This window comes from Pristiophorus japonicus, chromosome 17 (assembly GCF_044704955.1).
Source record: "Pristiophorus japonicus isolate sPriJap1 chromosome 17, sPriJap1.hap1, whole genome shotgun sequence".
Lineage (NCBI taxonomy): Eukaryota > Metazoa > Chordata > Chondrichthyes > Pristiophoridae > Pristiophorus > Pristiophorus japonicus.
Genome location: NC_091993.1, coordinates 131,340,816 through 131,360,977, shown reverse-complemented (window position 1 = coordinate 131,360,977; position 20,162 = coordinate 131,340,816). Strand labels below are relative to the sequence as shown.

At 55.7% G+C, this 20,162-nt stretch overlaps 1 protein-coding gene across 2 annotated transcripts in view; it reads left to right on the top strand.

Moving 5' to 3' along the window:
* The window catches only part of slc6a17 (solute carrier family 6 member 17), a 78,637-nt gene that overhangs the window by 2,817 nt on the left and 55,658 nt on the right, over nucleotides 1-20,162 (top strand). For both annotated transcript variants that reach the window (XM_070859509.1, XM_070859508.1), the window contains exons 2-4: nucleotides 15,619-15,776; nucleotides 17,460-17,586; nucleotides 18,280-18,461. In XM_070859509.1, coding sequence (XP_070715610.1) covers nucleotides 15,619-15,776; nucleotides 17,460-17,586; nucleotides 18,280-18,461 — 467 coding nt within the window. The remainder of the gene's footprint in view (nucleotides 1-15,618; nucleotides 15,777-17,459; nucleotides 17,587-18,279; nucleotides 18,462-20,162) is intronic.

The window sequence follows — 20,162 nt, the reverse complement described above, 5'->3', positions numbered from 1 at the left end:
TCCCCGACTCTCTTCCCCCAGCCCCCGACTCTCTCCTCCCCTCCCGACTCTCATCCCCAGCCCCTCCCCGACTCTCTCCCCCAGCCCCTCCTCGACTCTCTCCCCCAGCCCCTCCCCGACTCTCTCCCCCAGCCCCTCCCCGACTCTCTCCCCCAGCCCCTCCCCGACTCTCTCCCCCAGCCCCTCCCCGACTCTCATCCCCAGCCCCTCCCCGACTCTCTCCCCCAGCCCCCGACTCTCTCTCCCCGCCCCCGACCTCTCTCTCCCCCCCCAGAATCTCTCCCCCTGCCCCCGAATCTCTCCCCCTGCCCCCGACTCTCTCTCCCCTGCCCCGACTCTCTCTCCCCCTCCCGACTCTCATCCCCAGCCCCTCCCCGAATCTCTCCCCTGCCCCCGACTCTCTCTCCCCCAGCCCCCGACTCTCTCCCCCCTGCCCCCGACTCTCTCCCCCCTGCCCCCGAATCTCTCTCCCCCCTGCCCCCGACTCTCTCTCCCCCCTGCCCCCGACTCTCTCCCCCCTGCCCCCGACTCTCTCCCCCAGCCCCCGACTCTCTCTTCCCCCAACCATCCCCGACTCTCTCTTTCCCCCCCATCCCCGACTCTCTCTTCCCCCCCCCATCCCTGACTCTCTCTTCCCCCCCCATCCCCGACTCTCTCTTCCCCCCCCATCCCTGACTCTCTCTTCCCCCCCCATCCCTGACTCTCTCTTCCCCCCCCCGACTCTCTCCCCCAGCCCCTCCCCGACTCTCTCCCCCAGCCCCTCCCCGATTCTCTCCCCCAGCCCCTCCCCGACTCTCTCCCCAGCCCTCCCCGACTCTCTCCCCCAGCCCCTCCCCGAATCTCTCCCCCTGCCCCCGACTCTCTCTCCCCCAGCCCCCGACTCTCTCCCCCCTGCCCCCGACTCTCTCCCCCTGCCCCCGAATCTCTCTCCCCCCTGCCCCCGACTCTCTCTCCCCCCTGCCCCCGACTCTCTCCCCCCTGCCCCCGACTCTCTCCCCCAGCCCCCGACTCTCTCTTCCCCAACCATCCCCGACTCTCTCTTTCCCCCCCATCCCCGACTCTCTCTTCCCCCCCCATCCCTGACTCTCTCTTCCCCCCCCATCCCCGACTCTCTCTTCCCCCCCCCATCCCTGACTCTCTCTTCCCCCCCCATCCCTGACTCTCTCTTCCCCCCCCGACTCTCTCCCCCAGCCCCTCCCCGACTCTCTTCACCAGCCCCTCCCCGACTCTCTCCCCCAGCCCCCCCCCGACTCTCTCCCCAGCCCCTCCCCGACTCTCTTCACCAGCCCCTCCCCGACTCTCTCCCCGATTCTCTCCCCCAGCCCCTCCCCGACTCTCTCCCCCAGCCCCTCCCCGACTCTCTCCCCCAGCCCCTCCCCGACTCTCTCCCCCAGCCCCTCCCCGACTCTCTCCCCAGCCCCTCCCCGACTCTCTCCCCGACTCTCTCCCCCAGCCCCTCCCCCGACTCTCTCCCCCAGCCCCTCCCCGACTCTCTCCCCAGCCCCTCCCCGACTCTCTCCCCGACTCTCTCCCCCAGCCCCTCCCCGACTCTCTCCCCCAGCCCCTCCCCGACTCTCTCCCCCAGCCCCTCCCCGACTCTCTCCCCAGCCCCTCCCCGACTCCTCCCCGACTCTCTCCCCCCAGCCCCTCCCCGACTCTCTCCCCAGCCCCTCCCCGACTCTCTCCCCCAGCCCCTCCCCGACTCTCTCTCCCAGCCCCTCCTGACTCTCTCCCCAGCCCCTCCTGACTCTCTCCCCCCTGCCCCCGACTCTCTCTCCCCCAGCCCCTCCCCGACTCTCTCTCCCCCAGCCTCTCCCCAACTCTCTCTCCCCCAGCCCCTCCCCGACTCTCTCTCCCCCAGCCCCTTCCCCGACTCTCTCCCCCCAGCCCCTCCCCGACTCTCTCCCCCAGCCCCTCCCCGACTCTCTCCCCCAGCCCCTCCCGACTCTCTCCCCAGCCCCTCCCCGACTCTCTCCCCCAGCCCCTCCCCGACTCTCTCCCCCCGCCCCCGACTCTCTCTCCCCTCCCACGATCATCTCATCCCCAGCCCCCGACTTTCTCTCCCCCAGCCCCTCCCCGACTCTCTCCCCCAGCCCCTCCCCGACTCTCTCCCCCAGCCCCTCCCCGACTCTCTCCCCCAGCCCCCGACTCTCTCTCCCCCTCCCGACTCTCATCCCCAGCCCCCGACTTTCTCTCCCCCAGCCCCTCCCCGACTCTCTCTCCCCCAGCCCCTCCCCGACTCTCTCTCCCCCAGCCCCTCCCCGACTCTCTCCCCCAGCCCCTCCCCGACTCTCTCCCCCAGCCCCTCCCCGACTCTCTCTCCCCCCCCCGACTCTCTCCCCCCCCCCCCCCCCCCCCCCCACCCCGACTCCTCTTGGAGGACCGAGGCGGCCGGCAGGGAGCAGAGAAGTGGCGGGGTTCCAAGAGGGATGTAGAGACTTGGAGAGAGAAAGAGAGACTGGGGTTGTGGGGGAGAGAGAGAGAGACTGGGGGTGTGGGGGAGAGAGAGGCTGGGGAGCGGGGAGAGAGAGAGAGAGAGACTGGGGGTGGGGGGGGGAGAGAGAGAGACTGGGGTGGGGGGGAGAGAGAGAGAGACTGGGGGTGGGGAGAGAGAGAGAGAGAGGCTGGGGGGCGGGAGAGAGAGAGAGAGAGAGACAGAGGCTGGGGGGTGGGGAGAGAGAGAGAGGCTGGGGGTGGGGAGAGAGAGAGAGAGGCTGGGGGTGGGGAGAGAGAGAGAGGGGCTGGGGGTGGGGAGAGAGAGAGAGAGAGAGGCTGGGGGGTGGGAAGAGAGAGAGAGACTGGGGGTGGGGGGGAGAGAGAGAGAGAGACTGGGGGCGGGGAGAGAGAGAGAGAGAGGCTGGGGGGCGGGGAGAGAGAGAGAGAGGCTGGGGGGCGGGGAGAGAGAGAGAGAGGCTGGGGGGGCGGGGAGAGAGAGAGAGGCTGGGGGGCGGGGAGAGAGAGAGAGAGAGAGGCTGGGGGGCGGGGAGAGAGAGAGAGAGAGAGGCTGGGGGCGGGAAGAGAGAGAGAGAGAGGCTGGGGGGCGGGAAGAGAGAGAGAGACTGGGGGTGTGGGGGAGAGAGAGAGAGAGGCTGGGGGAGAGAGAGAGAGACTGCTTGAAATAGAGACTGGGGGGGCGGGGGAGAGACGCAGGAGATGGGGAGGGGTTGGAGGTGAGAGAGGGAATGCAGGGAAGACTGATCATGTTCTTCCAACCCCCTACAAGGGACATTGTTGGAGTGGATAATATCCAGAAGTCACGACACTGTCACTATTCACTTCATACCCAATAAACCTGTGAACAATCCGTACACCGTGCCTGCCCCATCGATGGTGGTTGGGAGTGAAGCCCCACTTGCGCTGGGGTATGGTACTTCGGCTGGGGGAGGCACTTCAGCTAGGAGAGGCATGCACTTGGACTGGGGTAAGACACTTTGACTGAAGAGAGCCCTGTCCTCTGTCACTTCTGGAAGTCAAAGTGGATCGAGTTACAATTTGCAAAGTCAATAAGCCCTTGGGATGGGCGGTCCCAGTGACACAGTCCTGTCACTCTTCAGAGTGTGGCTTATCCTCCAAGGGGACCAATTATAGACAGAGGGTAGAGCATGGTGGCCATTTTTGCAGTACAAATAAGCACATCCTTTTATAAATAGGGACACACAGTGCAAGTAAAGAGCTAATGATGAATTCATACAAACAATGGCCAGGCAGTTTGAGACAGTGGGGGCATGGGCTTCATTACAGACAGGCCATTAAAGCCACGGAGAGAGGACACCAGGATAGTGCCAAGGATGGGATGAGTCGAGACTGGAGACACTGGGACTGTTCCCAGTGGGGCAGGCTCGGCTCAGGAAATTTAACTGAGGCTTTCCAATTATGAAGAGTTTTGAAATAGTGAATCGGGAAAATCTATTTCCTCCAGTTGGGGAGTCAGCGATGAGGGGTCACCAGTTTAAAATCATCACTAATTCAGGAGTGAGAGACAGAAAAATGTCTTTACACAGAGTTGTCGGGCTGGACTTTCGTGTGGATCGTGTGGGGGGGTCTCGATGGGCTGACTGCACAGGGGGGGGAGGGGGTCTCGATGGGCTGACTGCACGGGGGGGGTCTCGATGGGCTGACTGCACAGGGGGGGGGAGGGGGTCTCGATGGGCTGACTGCACGGGGGGGGTCTCGATGGGCTGACTGCATGGGGGGGGGGAGGGGGTCTCGATGGGCTGACTGCCCGGGGGCGGTCTCGATGGGCTGACCGCTCAGGCAGCCGCCCGGAGATTTGGTGCCGGTTTTGTGGAGGTGCTGAGCAGTACTGGTGGTCAATGACGCCGGTGTTGTCCCCATCTTTGCACTGACCCTGTCGCACCCCGAGAAAGCAGGTCAGTGGGCCGGGCTGTCTCGGCGGAAGTGAGGGAAGGAAGGACTGCACGAGGTAAATGTGAGTGGGGTTTATGGTTTTCGTTTTACAATTTAACTTTATTTGGGATGGGGAATATATTGGGAATGGTTTTTGTGCCGATTTTTTTTTCGGGGCGGCCTCTCTCAGGGGGCTACAAGTCCAGCTCTTTAGCAACAGATATTCAGTTGCTCAGCCGGCCTAGCACCTAAGATACGTGTGGAACACCTCCTTTAGCGCTCGCTCCACTCTCAGGGCCCAGCTGCGGACTTTTGTCATTGCCGACGCAAATCATTTCCCGCCGCTAAATGTATCCCCCTCACCGACATTTACACCTCTTAAAAACCCTCACCTGAAAATCCAGCCCCAAATGTTTTGCGAGAGAGAGAGAGAGAGAGAGAGAGAGAGAGCGAGAGAGAGCGAGAGAGAGATTGAAGCAGAGACCGCTACAACTTTTAAGGGAACATTTGGGAAGTAATTAAAGCAAAGGAATTACAGAACTAGAGGGAGAGAGCGGGGCAGTGGGATTAGTTTGGGAATGCTACAGGGCTATGGGGAGAGAGCGGGGCAGTGGGATTAGTTTAGGAATGCTACAGGGCTATGGGGAGAGAGCGGGGCAGTGGGATTAGTTTGGAAATGGTACAGGGCTATAGGGAGAGAGTGGGGCAGTGGGATTAGTTTGGGAATGGTACAGGGCTATAGGGAGAGAGTGGGGCAGTGGGATTAGTTTGGGAATGGTACAGGGCTATAGGGAGAGAGTGGGGCAGTGTGATTAGTTTGGGAATGGTACAGGGCTATGGGGAGAGAGTGGGGCAGTGGGATTAGTTTGGGAATGGTACAGGGCTATAGGGAGAGAGTGGGGCAGTGGGATTAGTTTGGGAATGGTACAGGGCTATGGGGAGAGAGTTGGGCAGTGGGATTAGTTTGCAATTGATACAGGGTTATGGGGAGAGAGCGAGGCAGTGGGATTAGTTTGGGATTGCTACAGGGCTATGGGGAGAGAGCGGGGCAGTGGGATTAGTTTGTGATTGATACAGGGCTATGGGGAGAGAGGGGGCAGTGGGATTAGTTTGGGATTGCTACAGGGCTATGGGGAGAGAGTGAGGCAGTGGGATTAGTTTGGGGATTGATACAGGGCTATGGGGAGGGAGCCGGGAATTGGGATTAGATTGGGATTGATACAGGGCAATGGGGAGAGAGCGGGGCAGTGGGATTAGTTTGGGAATGCTACAGGGCTATGGGGAGAGAGCGGGGCAGTGGGATTAGTTTGGGATTGCTGTAGCAAAGAGCCAGCACATGTACAATGGGTCAAATGGCCTCTCTTACGCTGTAAATGTGTTGTTTTGGTAAATCTAGCAGCCAACCTGCAGCCAGCAAGTCCCCACCTGATGGATGAGCCATTAAGCTGGAGGGGGGACTGAAGTCCATGGAACGCGGCGGATCCGTGTTCTTTCAGTGGGGGTGATGTGGGCAGGGAGAAGGGGCCTTTGAACACGCCATCTGCAGGATGACGCAATATGCTCCCATACTGTCAGGGGCCGATGACATCTCCGGTTGTCGTGTGACGGATTTTTCACAGTACCTTCAGTTTTATTAAATTACCATCACTTAGTTTCAACGTGCTTCATTTGAAAACAAATGAGTTGTTTAAAGACAGTTAATGCTGTGAACCCTGGGCAGACAACCGGCTGGCAGTTGTGGTAACGCCAGACGGGGCAGTGGAAAGCTGCAGATTGCAGGAGGAGTCTCCGAGCAGCCTGATGTTTAACGGTACAGGGCGGGTATATCCAACACTTCAGGGTATGGGGAGCTCGCTCAAACTGCTGTAGGAAGTCATTGGGACTGAGCCTTTGGATCCAGACTGGAAGCTGTGGGGCTGTGAGATGGGATGGAGTTACTGCAGGCTCTTCCTTGGTGGATGGATGACCTTCATTGTCCATGTTGACCTTGTGTGAAGGGAAGACTAGGGATTTGGAGCGGTGGCACAGTTTCAAGTTCCTGTGAAAGAATGAGATCGAGCGGGCTCGAGTGGATGGAAAGAGCAGGAAGCTTTAGATAAGGGACGATTGTAACGAGAATTGCTCAGCACTCTGCTGCTCGTGTGGGTTTCTGTCGGAACTGGCTTCACTCCAGGCAAAGTAGGTCAAATTTCCATCAGCTGCTTTCCTGCATCCGGCAAGCTGTAACTGAGAGTTCCTCACGGCTGGGTGTCTGACTGGTTCCCAACCTGCTGTAAAAATTTGTGCACAACTCGGTATTCTGCCAAAATACAAGGTTTGCGGCTCCTGTGGTTCCAGCAGTGCGAGAGGACGGGCTGTCAATGGGCTGCCCTTCCCCTGGAGACAGCGACTTGCTGTTCTCTCCCCATACCCTTTGCTATATTCATCCCAATCCCCTCTAACTCATGTCGCACGCTCTGCCTCACCATCTGAAAAATGGCCCAACTGAGAGAGAAATCTTCAAACGTCCTTCTTTGCTAATCCTCAGTTTGTGCCCTTGATCCAGATTCACCAACTTGTAGAAATACTTTCACTGTGAACCCTCTCAAAACCTTCACGGTATTAAAAACCTCCACTCAATCTCCACTTAACCTTCTCTGTTACAGTGAAAAAATTCATAACTTCTCATTTCTGGTCAAATTCTAGTCAATCATCACTGTTCCCTCGCCCCTTGTTTTCAAATCCCTCCATGGTCTCGCCCCTCCTTATCTCTGTAATCTCCTCCAGCCCCACACCCTTCAGCTGCCTGGGCCCCAAGCTCTGGAACTCCCTCCCTAAACCTCTCCCCTCTCTATCTCTCTCTCCTCCTTTAAGATGCTCCTTAAATCCTGCCTCTGTGACCCAGCTTTTGGTCACCTGCCCTAATATCTCCTTTTGTGGCTCGGTGTCAAATTTTGTTTGATAATCGCCTTGGGACATTTTGCTGCGTTAAAGGTGCTATATAAATACAAGTTGTTGTTGTTACTACCAGCTGTGGTCAGTTTTCATAGCCACAGAACAGCCAAACCAGCAGCCGTTCAAGGGCTGCCTGAGGCCGCCAGAAAAAGGTAAATACATTGTTTTACTTACCTGAACATTGAGCCAAAAGGATTCAGATTGGCCCCTCCAAACTCCACATTAAATCCACATTAAGCCCCCGCTCCCACACCCGACCTCCTCCCCCCCTGCCCCCACCCCACCTCCCCTTGCCCCCACCCCCCTTACCTCCCCTCGTCCCCCAGGCCCAACCTCCTCCCTCCCTCGCCCCCACCCGACCTCCCCTCGCCCCCTCCCGCCCGACGCCCCCACTCTCCCCCCGACCTCCCCTTGCCCCCCCCTGCCCCCACTCGTCCCCACTCTCCTCCCCACCCTGCCCCCACTCGCCCCCACTCGCCCCCCCCGCCCCCACTCCCCCCCCACCCCGCCCCCACTCTCCCCCACCCGACCTCCCACACCCACTTTGTGAATGGCTCACTGCCTCAGTAAAATGACCATGAAGCTGTCGGATTGTCGCAAAAACCTAACTGGTTCACTGATGCCGTCCTTACCCGGTCTGGTCTGCATGTGACCAGTCCCACACCAAAGTGGTTGACTCTTAACTGTCCTCTGAAATGGCCCAGCGAGACACTCACAGACTGCAGCAGTTCAAGAACAATGCCCGCCATCATCTTCTCGGAGCAACTAGAGGTGGTCATTAGATGCCAGGCTTGCCCGCAATGCCCACATCCTGAGAATGAATATTTATAAATGGCAGCAGGGGGCACCAGGTCGGAAGTGTTTCTTCCCCCTGCCTTTCACTGCACAAAACTCACAAAAAGCGTTTGCTCTGTTCTCCCTGAATAGTTCTTTATTTCCACACTGAGCAATAGATGTATAATTACATTTCCACATTTAAACTAGAATCTTTGTGTGGGTGTGTTAACTGTTGATGAATTCCGCAGTAATTTTAACTTTGAACACTTTTTCGTCGTGTTGCTACTCTCAGTCCCGGCACTGTCTCACTTGGAGCTAATGAACACATTTTAATTTGAGCAATAACTGCTTCATGCTTGTCTGACTTTCTATTTCAGTGACTCGTTTGTGCTGCCAACATAAATTGATTTAAGGTGATCAATTCAAGCACCCTGGCCCACTGGTTAAAGCAGCGAGTAACTAAATCAGAGAGAGCCAGGATATCCTGCCCCAGTGTTTGGGCCCTGGTCTGTGAATGAGCTCATCTCTGCCGTGGGTCTTGCAATCCATTTCTGCACCCCTTGCTTGGGAAAGGTCATTCCTGCTTCTGTGGGTATTCCGTGATCCTGGCTGGGTGAGGTTGTCAGATTAGGCTGTCCTTTCAACAAATCTCTTCTGCCCTGGCTATTTCCAGCAGTTTGTAAATTATAAACGTGTATCAGTGAAACGTCAACTGCTCATCACTGGGTCCTGTGTTTGACATGAAAGCACTTTCCTTGAATACTGTAAAGCAATGAGAATCATTAATTGTCCATTATCATTAACAGCAGGCGGTTTGGTCCAACGGATTTGGGTTGTTTACCGCAGTACCACAGTTGGAACTGTGGTTGGGACTGCCATTAATCGGGGTGTATGGAAATCCAACTCTCCCATTGATCACCCAGCCCTCAACTCTCTGCAACAGGTATCGGTGATGGCCAAACCATCCCACTGAGGCCAATTACACTTCAGAGAGGCAACACACCGTTCTAATTCGGGGCATGTTTGGGTCCATTAACTCGAGCACTGAATGAAATGTGGGTTAAAATATATCCAGAATTCATTAGCATGAATTTCCCAATCCAAGATGGAGGAATCCGAGTATGTTCAGTGCAACCTTCAACTAGCAGGGCGTCAATATCCTCAGGAGAGGAGGAGGGAGCAGTGAGTTAGGCAGAATAAGGACGGGAAGACATTGTCAGTCGAGAGCCGGAGCTGTGAGTGTGACTGGGGGCTGGAGTTAATGGCATGGGTTTGTTCAACCATGTCGACTGCAGACTTCCTGGTGTTCAGCTGGAACACCGGGGAAATTACACTCGCCCCCTCACCCCCGTTCCCCACGCCTCCCACCGACTGGGAAATTAACCCCCCACACGCTCTCCCTGTGGGGAGTCCCCCCTCCCCCCACTCTCCCTCTGGGGAGCCCCCCCACTCCCTCCGCTCTCCCTGTGGGGAGCCCCCTCCTCCCCCCACTCTCCCTGTGAGGAGCCCCCTCCTCCCCCCACTCTCCCTCTGGGGAGCCCCCCCGCTCCCTCCGCTCTCCCTGTGGGGAGCCCCCTCCTCCCCCCACTCTCCCTGTGAGGAGCCCCCTCCTCCCCCCACTCTCCCTGTGAGGAGCCGCCTCCTCCCCCCACTCTCCCTGTGGGGAGCCCCCTCCTCCCCCCACTCTCCCTGTGGGGAGCCCACATCACTCTTCCACGCCCCACCAGAGGAAATCGTTTCTTTCTCTCTCTACCTATCAGCGACTGAAACACCGGGATTAGATCACCCCTCAGTCTTCTAAACTCCAGGGGATACAAGCCCAATCTATGAATCATGTCCTCATCATTTAACCCTTTCAGTCCCGGTAGAATTCTGGGGAATCCGCACTGCTCCCGCTCCGAGGTCGATATATCCTCCCCAAGGTGCGGGGCCCACAACTGAATGCAGTTGCTGCAGATGGGATGTAACCAGAGCTCTGTACAGCTGTAGTATAACTTCCATCTCTTCGTGTTCCAGCCCACGAGATCAAGGCCAAAATTCCATCTAACTATTTTTGTACTCGTCCCATAGTTTGTACTGATTTCCATATTTGGACAAAAAAGCTTTCTGATCCTCCACAGTTCCGAACTCCTGACCTGGAATATCAATTTGTACTGGGGGGTACAGGTCTGTCACTGTATAACACTGGGGTACAGTACCGGTGGGTACAGGTCTGTCACTGTATAACACTGGGGTACAGTACCGGTGGGTACAGGTCTGTCACTGTATAACACTGGGGTACAGTACTGGTGGGTACAGGTCTGTCATTGTATAACACTGGGGTACAGTACTGGTGGGTACAGGTCTGTCACTGTATAACACTGTGGTACAGTACTGGTGGGTACAGGTCTGTCACTGTATAACACTGGGGTACAGTACTGGTGGGTACAGGTCTATCACTGTATAACACTGGGGTACAGTACTGGTGGGTACAGGTCTGTCACTGTATAACACTGGGGTACAGTACTGGTGGGTACAGGTCTGTCACTGTATAACACTGGGGTACAGTACTGGTGGGTACAGGTCTGTCACTGTATAACACTGGGGTACAGTACTGGGGGGTACAGGTCTGTCACTGTATAACACTGGGGTACAGTACCGGTGGGTACAGGTCTGTCACTGTATAACACTGGGGTACAGTACTGGTGGGTACAGGTCTGTCACTGTATAACACTGGGGTACAGTACTTGTGGGTACGGGTCTGTCACTTTATAACACTGGGGTACAGTACTGGTGGATACAGGTCTGACACTGTATAACACTGGTACAGTACTGGTGGGTACAGGTATGTCACTGTATAACACTGGGGTACAGTACTGGTGGGTACAGGTCTGTCACTGTATAACACTGGTACAGTACTGGTGGGTACAGGTCTGTCACTGTATAACACTGGGGTACAGGTCTGTCACTGTATAACACTGGGGTACAGTACTGGTGGGTACAGGTCTGTCATTGTATAACACTGGGGTACAGTACTGGTGGGTACAGGTCTGTCACTGTATAATACTGGGGTGCAGTACTGGTGGGTACAGGTCTGTCACTGTATAACACTGGGGTACAGCACTGGTGGGTACAGGTCTGTCACTGTATAACACTGGGGTACAGTACTGGTGGGTACAGGTCTGTCACTGTATAACACTGGGGTACAGTACTGGTGGGTACAGGTCTGTCACTGTATAACACTGTGGTACAGTACTGGTGGGTACAGGTCTGTCACTGTATAACACTGGGGTACAGTACTGGGGGGTACAGGTCTGACACTGTATAACACTGGTACAGTACTGGTGGGTACAGGTATGTCACTGTATAACACTGGGGTACAGTACTGGTGGGTACGGGTCTGTCACTGTGTAACACTGGTACAGTACTGGTGGGTACAGGTCTGTCACTGTATAACACTGGGGTACAGGTCTGTCACTGTATAACACTGGGGTACAGTACTGGTGGGTACAGGTCTGTCATTGTATAACACTGGGGTACAGTACTGGTGGGTACAGGTCTGTCACTGTATAATACTGGGGTGCAGTACTGGTGGGTACAGGTCTGTCACTGTATAACACTGGGGTACAGTACTGGTGGGTACAGGTCTGTCACTGTATAACACTGGGGTACAGTACTGGTGGGTACAGTACTAGTGGGTACAGGTCTGTCACTGTATAACATTGGGGTACAGTACAGGTGGGTACAGGTTTGTCACTGTATAACACTGCGGTACAGTACTGGTGGGTACAGGTCTGTCACTGTATAACACTGGGGTACAGTACTGGTGGGTACAGGTCTGTCACTGTATAACACTGGGGTACAGTACTGGTGGGTATAGGTCTGTCACTGTATAACACTGGGGTACAGTACTGGTGGGTACAGGTCTGTCACTGTATAACACTGGGGTACAGTACTAGTGGGTATAGGTCTGTCACTGTACAACACTGGGGTACAGTACTGGGGGGTACAGATCTGTCACTGTATAACACTAGGTACAGTACTGGTGGGTACAGGTCTGTCATTGTATAACACTGGGGTACAGTACTAGTGGGTACGGGTCTGTCGCTGTATAACACTGGGGTACAGTACTGGTGGGTACAGGTCTGTCACTGTATACCACTGTGGTACAGTACTGGTGGGTACAGGTCTGTCGCTGTATAACACTGGGGTACAGTACTGGTGGGTACGGGTCTGTCACTGTATAACACTGAGGTGCAGTACTGGTAGGTACAGGTCTGTCACTGTATAACACTGGGGTACAGTACTGGTGGGTACAGGTCTGTCACTGTATAACACTGGGGTACAGTACCGGTGGGTACAGGTCTGTCACTGTATCACACTGGGGTACAGTACTGGTGGGTACAGGTCTATCACTGTATAACAGTGGGGTACAGTACAGGTGGGTACAGGTCTATCACTGTATAACAGTGGGGTACAGTACAGGTGGGTACAGGTCTGTCACTGTATAACACTGGGGTACAGTACTGGTGTGTACAGGTCTGTCACTGTATAACACTGGGGTACAGTACAGGTGGGTACGGGTCTGTCACTGTATAACACTGGGGTACAGTACTGGTGGGTACAGGTCTGTCACTGTATAACACTGGGGTACAGTACTGGTGGGTACAGGTCTGTCACTGTATAACACTGGGGTACAGTACTGGTGGGTACAGGTCTGTCACTGTATAACACTGGTACAGTACTGGTGGGTACAGGTCTGTCACTTTATAACACTGGGGTACAGTACTGGTGGGTACGGGTCTGTCACTGTATAACACTGGGGTACAGTACTGGTGGGTACAGGTCTGTCACTATAACACTGGGGTACAGTCTGTCGCTGGTGACGGTTGGATTCCCACCCTGTTCCCATTCCAATGCTGGGCACCTGTGTCGGGATCTGTTACTGACACAGGTTGACTGAATCACTTGATGACTGAAGTCACACAGCATGAGACGTAGGAGGAGGTGAAAAGGCTCCAAAAAAATCCTTTGGCATTTAGTTTATATTTTCGGAATTTACTAACAGTTGTGACACTTACCTGGGAGCTATCGGGGATGCAATGGCCCAGAGTTTGCTGGAGCGGGTTATCTCACGTGTGTACCCTGGCGTTGCAGTCTGTCCCTCACCCTTCAGCTCCTTCTTTCACTCGGTGTGCGTGTTTATTCGCTAATCCCTCTGTGAAGACTATTGGATCGTTCTTCTACAAACTCCGTTCCCTAGCCCCCGACTCCATCCCTTGCCCTGGCTGCTGCCGAGGTAACCAGACCATTCACAATCCTGGTATATTTAACCCTGTGGTCCACATGTCTGCGCCATCACTAAGACTGCCTACTTACACGTCCGTAACATTGCCCATCTCTGCCCCGCCACAGCTCATCCGCTGCTGAAACCCTCGTCCGCGCCTTTGTTCCCTCCAGACTTGACTCTTCCAGTGCACTCCTGGCTGCCCTCCCCATGTTCCACCCTCCATAAACTTGACCTCATCCAAAACTCTGCTGCCGTATCCTAACTCGCACCATCCCATTCACCCATCACCCCTGTGCTACATTGGCTCCCGGTCTGGCAACGCCTCGATTTTTAAATTCTCATTCTTGTTTTTAAATCCCTCCATTGTCTCACCCCTCCCTATTTCTGTAACCTCCTTCAGCCCTACGAACTCTCAGATCTCTGCGCTCCTCCAATTCTGGCCCCTTAAACATCCCTGATTTCCATCGCTCCACTATTGGTGGCCGTGCCTTCAGCTTCCTGGGCCTTGAGCTCTGGAACTCCTTCCCTCAACCCCTCTACCTCTCTCTCCTCCTTTAAGATGCTCCTTAGAACCGACCTCTGTGGCTCAGCTTTTGGTCGCCTGTCCCAATAGCTCCTTATATGGCTCAGTGTCAAATTGTGTATGATAACGCTCCTATAACTGCCTTGGGATGTTTTACTACGTTAAACGCGCTGTATAAATGCACGTTGCAAATCCTTGAATTAATTCCGATATCTTTGGGTAAAATAAAGTGTAGCGTTAATAGTTGCTGTGCATTGAACCAGGAGGGACAGACTTTCTGTTTTAATATTTGTTAATGAGCCCTGGAGATGGTGATCTGGGACTCGGAGCAGTCCAGCGAGACGGCGGTGCTGCTAATTCATGACTCTTTCAGGTGCAGCCATTGAACTGAGATGAATGATGTTTGCACATTTCCACAGTTTGGAGACTTTCGTCCCATGGGCCAACGTGAAATAAATTTGTGATGTGAATTTCTACTGGACAGGCCTGGTCTGCCTGCCTTCGATTCCTCTGCTCTGGTGGCACGGAGTAATTCTTCATGTTGTTACTCTGCAGATTTGAGCAATGATTGTTGAAAAGGAGACAAGATAAGGCAGGTTAGGCAGTCAGGGTCGGAAGCGAGGTCGCGGGAGCAGGATTGGGATTGGGTCGGGATGGGGGTTAGGGAGGGGGTTTTGGGGTCAGGGGTTAGGGGAGTGGGCTCAGGGGTCAGGTAGGGGGATCAGGGGTGGGGTCGGGGATGGGAGTTGGAGTCAAGGGTCGGAGAGCGGGATCAGGGGCGGGGTCGAGTTGGGGTCAGGGGTCGGAGAAGGGGATCAGTGATGGGAGTTGGGGTCAGGGGTCAGAGAGGTGGATCAGGGGCGGGGTCAAGATGGGAGTTGGGGTCAGGGGTCGGGGATGGAAGTTGGGGCCGGGGAGGGATGTTGATGGGGGGAGTGGGGTCTAAGAACATGAGAATTAGGAGCAGGAGTCGGCAATTCGGCCCCTTGAGCCTGCTCCGCCATTCAATGAATTCATGGCTGATCTTCTACCTCGGTCAATGGGGTTTGGGTCAGGCCAGGGGGAGTGGGATTAAGGATGGGATTGGAATGGGAGTTGGGGTTAGGAGTCGGAGAGGGGGATTAGGGGTGGGTTTGGGATGGGAATTGGGGTTAGGGGTCGGAGAGGGGGATGTAGGTTGGGTTTTAAAAGCCTGGAGATTACAGGTGGAAGTGGAAACTGTTGCAGGTGAGGAGAACCTGCGAAGGGGGCTGTGAATTCCTCTGCTGGATGATCAGCATCAGATTGGAATAGACTGTGAGGTCTGCTGCAGTGAAATAGCCTGATTATATTAAGCTAATGCGAGGGGCATTTGGGTGAGGCACCTTGAGTTGATGCTTTACGGAAAGGGAGAGTAGACTGCGAGAAACATTCTAGACTCATTTCCGGTAATGTTAGAGATTTTTGAATATTAAGGGATTCGAGGGATATGGGGAGTGGGCGGGAAAGTGGAGTTGAGGTTGAAGATCAGCCGTGATCTTATTGAATGACGGAGCAGGCTCGATGGGCCGAATGGCCGACTCCTGTCCTTATTTCTTATGTTTTTTTCACTGGAGGCAGCAACAGCTTAATCTTGTCTGCACCCGCCCCTCAAACACAGAATAAATTGCAAGGAGCAGAAACTTCATGGACTCTCATCAATCTGGGAACATTTCACCCAGCTCTTACAACACAATGTGATCCTGTCAAATGTATTTTAATTTGTGTTAAATCTCTGTCTGATTTGCAGGTGCTTATCTCGTTCCGTACTTCATCCTGCTCCTCATCATCGGAATCCCTCTGTTTTTCCTGGAACTTGCGGTGGGCCAGAGAATAAGGCGAGGGAGTATTGGGGTCTGGAATTACATCTGTCCCAGGATGGGAGGCATTGGGTTTGCAAGCTGTATTGTGAGTACCATTGCTGACCTTAGTGGCGCTTAAAGCAAGCAACACCCGGGCCACTATTAATAGATGCACAGAGTACAAAAGCAAGGAATTTATGCTAAAACTTTTCAGATCACGGGTTCGGCCCCAGCTGGAGTATTGTGTCCAATTCTGGGCACTGCTCTTTAGGGATATCAAGGACTTGGAGAGAGTGCGGGGGAGATTTATCAGAATGGTCCCAGAGATGAGGGACTTCGGTGACGTGGAGAGAGGAGAGTGGCTGGGGTTGTTCTCCTTGGAGCAGAGAAGGTTAAGGGGAGATTTAATAGAGGTCTCCAAAATCATGAGAGGTATGAACAGAGTGGATCGGGAGAAACTGTTCCCATTGGTGGAAGGGTCGGGAACCAGAGGACACAGATTTAAGGTAATTGGCAAAAGAACCCGAGGGGGACACAAGGAAAACAAAATCCACGCAGCAAGTTGTTGTGATCAGGAACACGCTGTGGGGAAAGGGCAGGGGACTAATTGGATAGCCCTTTGGTAGAGCCAGCGTGGACATTATGGGCCGCAATGCCTCACTCTGTGCCGTGTGATTTTATCATTCAAAAATTGTACTGAGAGTATCAATTTTATACATAAAGATCTTGACTCATGCTGGGGTCGGTGTCAAATCCCACTCTCCCCCTCACTCACAGTACCCTTTAATATCCCACCCAGTCTAACCCCACTCTCCCCCTCACTCCCCGCACCCTTTAATATCCCACCCAGTCTAATCCCACTCTCCCCCTCACTCACAGTACCCTTTAATATCCCACCCAGTCTAATCCCACTCTCCCCCTCACTCACAGTACCCTTTAATATCCCACCCAGTCTAATCCCACTCTCCCCCTCACTCACAGTACCCTTTAATATTCCACCCAGTCTAATCCCACTCTCCCCCTCACTCCCCGCAACCTTTACTACTTTAACCAGCACCTAGCTTGTTTAGTTAAAGGGAAAATCTTTATTTATGGGGCCAACCAGTCAATCAGATTAATTTGCTCATGAGAAAATGCTTAATTTCGGTGTAAACATTTAACTGTCTCACTTTTAAGAAAGATGAGATTTCCCGTCTCCCATCCCACTGTCCTCCCACCAATTTTCCATTCCCCTCCCTCGCCCCCCCCCCCCCGCGCTCTCCCCTTCCCCATTCTCTCCCCCTCCCCCCTCTCTCCCCCTCTCCCCCCTCTCTCCCCCTCCCCTCCCTCTAATCTTCCCCCCTCTCTCCCCTTCCCCACTCTCTCACCCTCCCCCTCCCCGCGCTCTCCCCCTCCCCACTCCCCGCTCTCTCCCCCTCCCCGCTCTCTCCCCCTCCCCTCCCTCTCCCCTTACCCCCTCTCTCCCCTTCCCCGCTCTCTCCCCCTCCCGCTCTCTCCCCCTCCCCGTTCTCTCACCCTCCCCCTCCTCCTCCCCGCTCTCTCACTCTCTCCCTCCCCGCTCTCTCACCCTCCCCCTCCCCGCTCTCTCCCCCTCCCCCTCCCCGCTCTCTCCCCCTCCTCCTCCTCCCCGCTCTCTCACCCTCCCTCTCCCCGCTCTCTCACCCTCCCTCTCCCCGCTCTCTCCCCCTCCCCACTCCCCGCTCTCTCCCCCTCCCCCCTCCCCATACCCTCTCTCCCCTCTATTCTCGACGTATGTTCGTTACTCAGTCTGACCCTCTTCTCTCTCCAGGTTTGTTTCTTTGTTGGGCTCTATTACAATGTCATCATTGGTTGGAGTATTTTTTACTTTTTCAAGTCTTTCCAGTCCCCCCTTCCGTGGAGCGAGTGCCCGCTGATCACCAATGGCAACATCACCAGTAAGTAAGACATTTCATTGGGGGGCGGGACGGGGCGAGGGGGGGCTCCCAATCTTTAAAGTAATTCAGTGCCTCCCTTGCTCTGTATCTCCCGGTTTTCCCGCCCCTGTGAATGCTGAGATTCCCAGTGTTCGCCCAGTCTGTGCGCTAACTGAGCTTAGACCGGTGGTGCAGGAAGGCCAGTGTTTGGTCTCTGGTTTGCTGACGAGTTCCAGTGACCCCCCCACCCCCCGGCAACATGAGCGTGTGTAATGTTGGTGGGAGTCAGACCTGGTGTCTCTACGGGTTACTCGTGTGCAGCGCTGCCTCATACCCTGGCGATTACCTGCTCAGTGGGTGAGGCCGAGAAGCTGGGATTCAAAGCAAGGACGTGTTGGTCTCTTGGCCATTTGCTCAACTCAGTTTCTCGGGAGAAGTAAAAAAAACAAAAGCAGTTCATGAACAGATCAGAGGGTCTGAGAAGATATATGTCCTTTGAAATGTTGGATTCTTTGCCTCTGGTGAGGTGATTTATAATCTCTTTCTCAAGGGCCTGTCACTAATTGTTACTGCTGACAGGATCATTCCTCCCAACAGGGCCTCTCAGGTGTCTGGACAAACTGAGCCACTCGAACACTTGAAAACAAATTACTCTTATTTTCACACTCACTAAAGTTGCCAAGTACACTAACTATCACTGTGTGTCTCTCCCAGTCGTGGAGCCAGAATGTGACAAGAGTTCAGCCACAACCTACTTCTGGTACAGAGAGACGCTGAACATCGCCAACAATATCAATGAAGGAGGAGGTTTGAACTGGAAGATGACACTGTGTCTATTCACCGCCTGGTTTATCGTCGGATTGTGTACCATCAAAGGCATCCAGTCATCGGGCAAGGTACGTCTTTCAATTGGAATTGGGACAGTGTAGAGGGAGCTTTACTCTGTATCTAACCCCCTGTACCTGCCCTGGGAGTGTTTGATGGGACAGTGTAGAGGGAGCTTTACTCTGTATCTAACCCCCTGTACCTGCCCTGGGAGTGTTTGATGGGACAGTGTAGAGGGAGCTTTACTCTGTATCTAACCCCCTGTACCTGCCCTGGGAGTGTTTGATGGGACAGTGTAGAGGGAGCTTTACTCTGTATCTAACCCCCTGTACCTGCCCTGGGAGTGTTTGATGGGACAGTGTAGAGGGAGCTTTACTCTGTATCTAACCCCCTGTACCTGCCCTGGGAGTGTTTGATGGGACAGTGTAGAGGGAGCTTTACTCTGTATCTAACCCCCTGTACCTGCCCTGGGAGTGTTTGATGGGACAGTGTAGAGGGAGCTTTACTCTGTATCTAACCCCCTGTACCTGCCCTGGGAGTGTTTGATGGGACAGTGTAGAGGGAGCTTTACTCTGTATCTAACCCCCTGTACCTGCCCTGGGAGTGTTTGATGGGACAGTGTAGAGGGAGCTTTACTCTGTATCTAACCCCCTGTACCTGCCCTGGGAGTGTTTGATGGGACAGTGTAGAGGGAGCTTTACTCTGTATCTAACCCCCTGTACCTGCCCTGGGAGTGTTTGACGGGACAGTGTAGAGGGAGCTTTACTCTGTATCTAACCCCCTGTACCTGCCCTGGGAGTGTTTGATGGGACAGTGTAGAGAAACATAGAAACATGGGGCCCAAGTTTCGGCATCTGGTGAAAACGGCGCACCTCCGAGACTTACGTGACTTGTTTGGGCTCGAAGGTGTGTCGGAATATTCTGCAGCAATTCTCCGGTCCTCCTGGCCCGTGGCGCGGCGCGGCGTCGTCTCCCTGGGGAGGAGCCTGCCTGCAGGGGGGCGGGGCGAGGGATCATGCCTTTTTCCCAGAGCCGGCAGCATTGTGCAGATGTGCTGGAGCATGCGGGTCTGTGCAATGGCTCAGGAGAGCGTGGGGACCGGGGGGGGGAGGGGGAGCGTGGGTACCGGGGGGGGGGGGAGGGGGAGCGTGGGTACCGGGGGGGGGGGGGAGGGGGAGCGTGGGGACCGGGGGGGGGGAGCATGGGTACCGGGGGGGGGAGCGTGGGTACCGGGGGGGGGGGAGCATGGGTACCGGGGGGGGGAGCGTGGGTACCGGGGGGGGGGAGGGGGAGCGTGGGTACCGGGGGAGGGGGAGCGTGGGTACCGGGGGGGGGAGGGGAGCGTGGGGACCGGGGGGGGGGAGCATGGGTACCGGGGGGGGAGCGTGGGTACCGGGGGGGGGGGGGAGCATGGGTACCGGGGGGGGGAGCGTGGGTACCGGGGGGGGGGGGGGGAGCGTGGGTACCGGGGGAGGGGGAGCGTGGGTATCGGGGGGGGGGAGCATGGGTACCGGGGGGGGGGGTACCGGGGGGAGGGGGAGCGTGGGTACCGGGGGGGGGAGCATGGGTATCGGGGGGGGGAGCGTGGGTACCGGGGGGGGAGGGGGAGCGTGGGTACCGGGGGGGGAGGGGGAGCGTGGGTACCGGGGGGGGGAGGGGAGCGTGGGTACCGGGGGGGGGGAGCGTGGGTACCGGGGGGGGGGAGGGGGAGCGTGGGTACCGGGGGGGGGAGGGGGAGCGTGGGTACCGGGGGGGGGGGAGGGGAGCGTGGG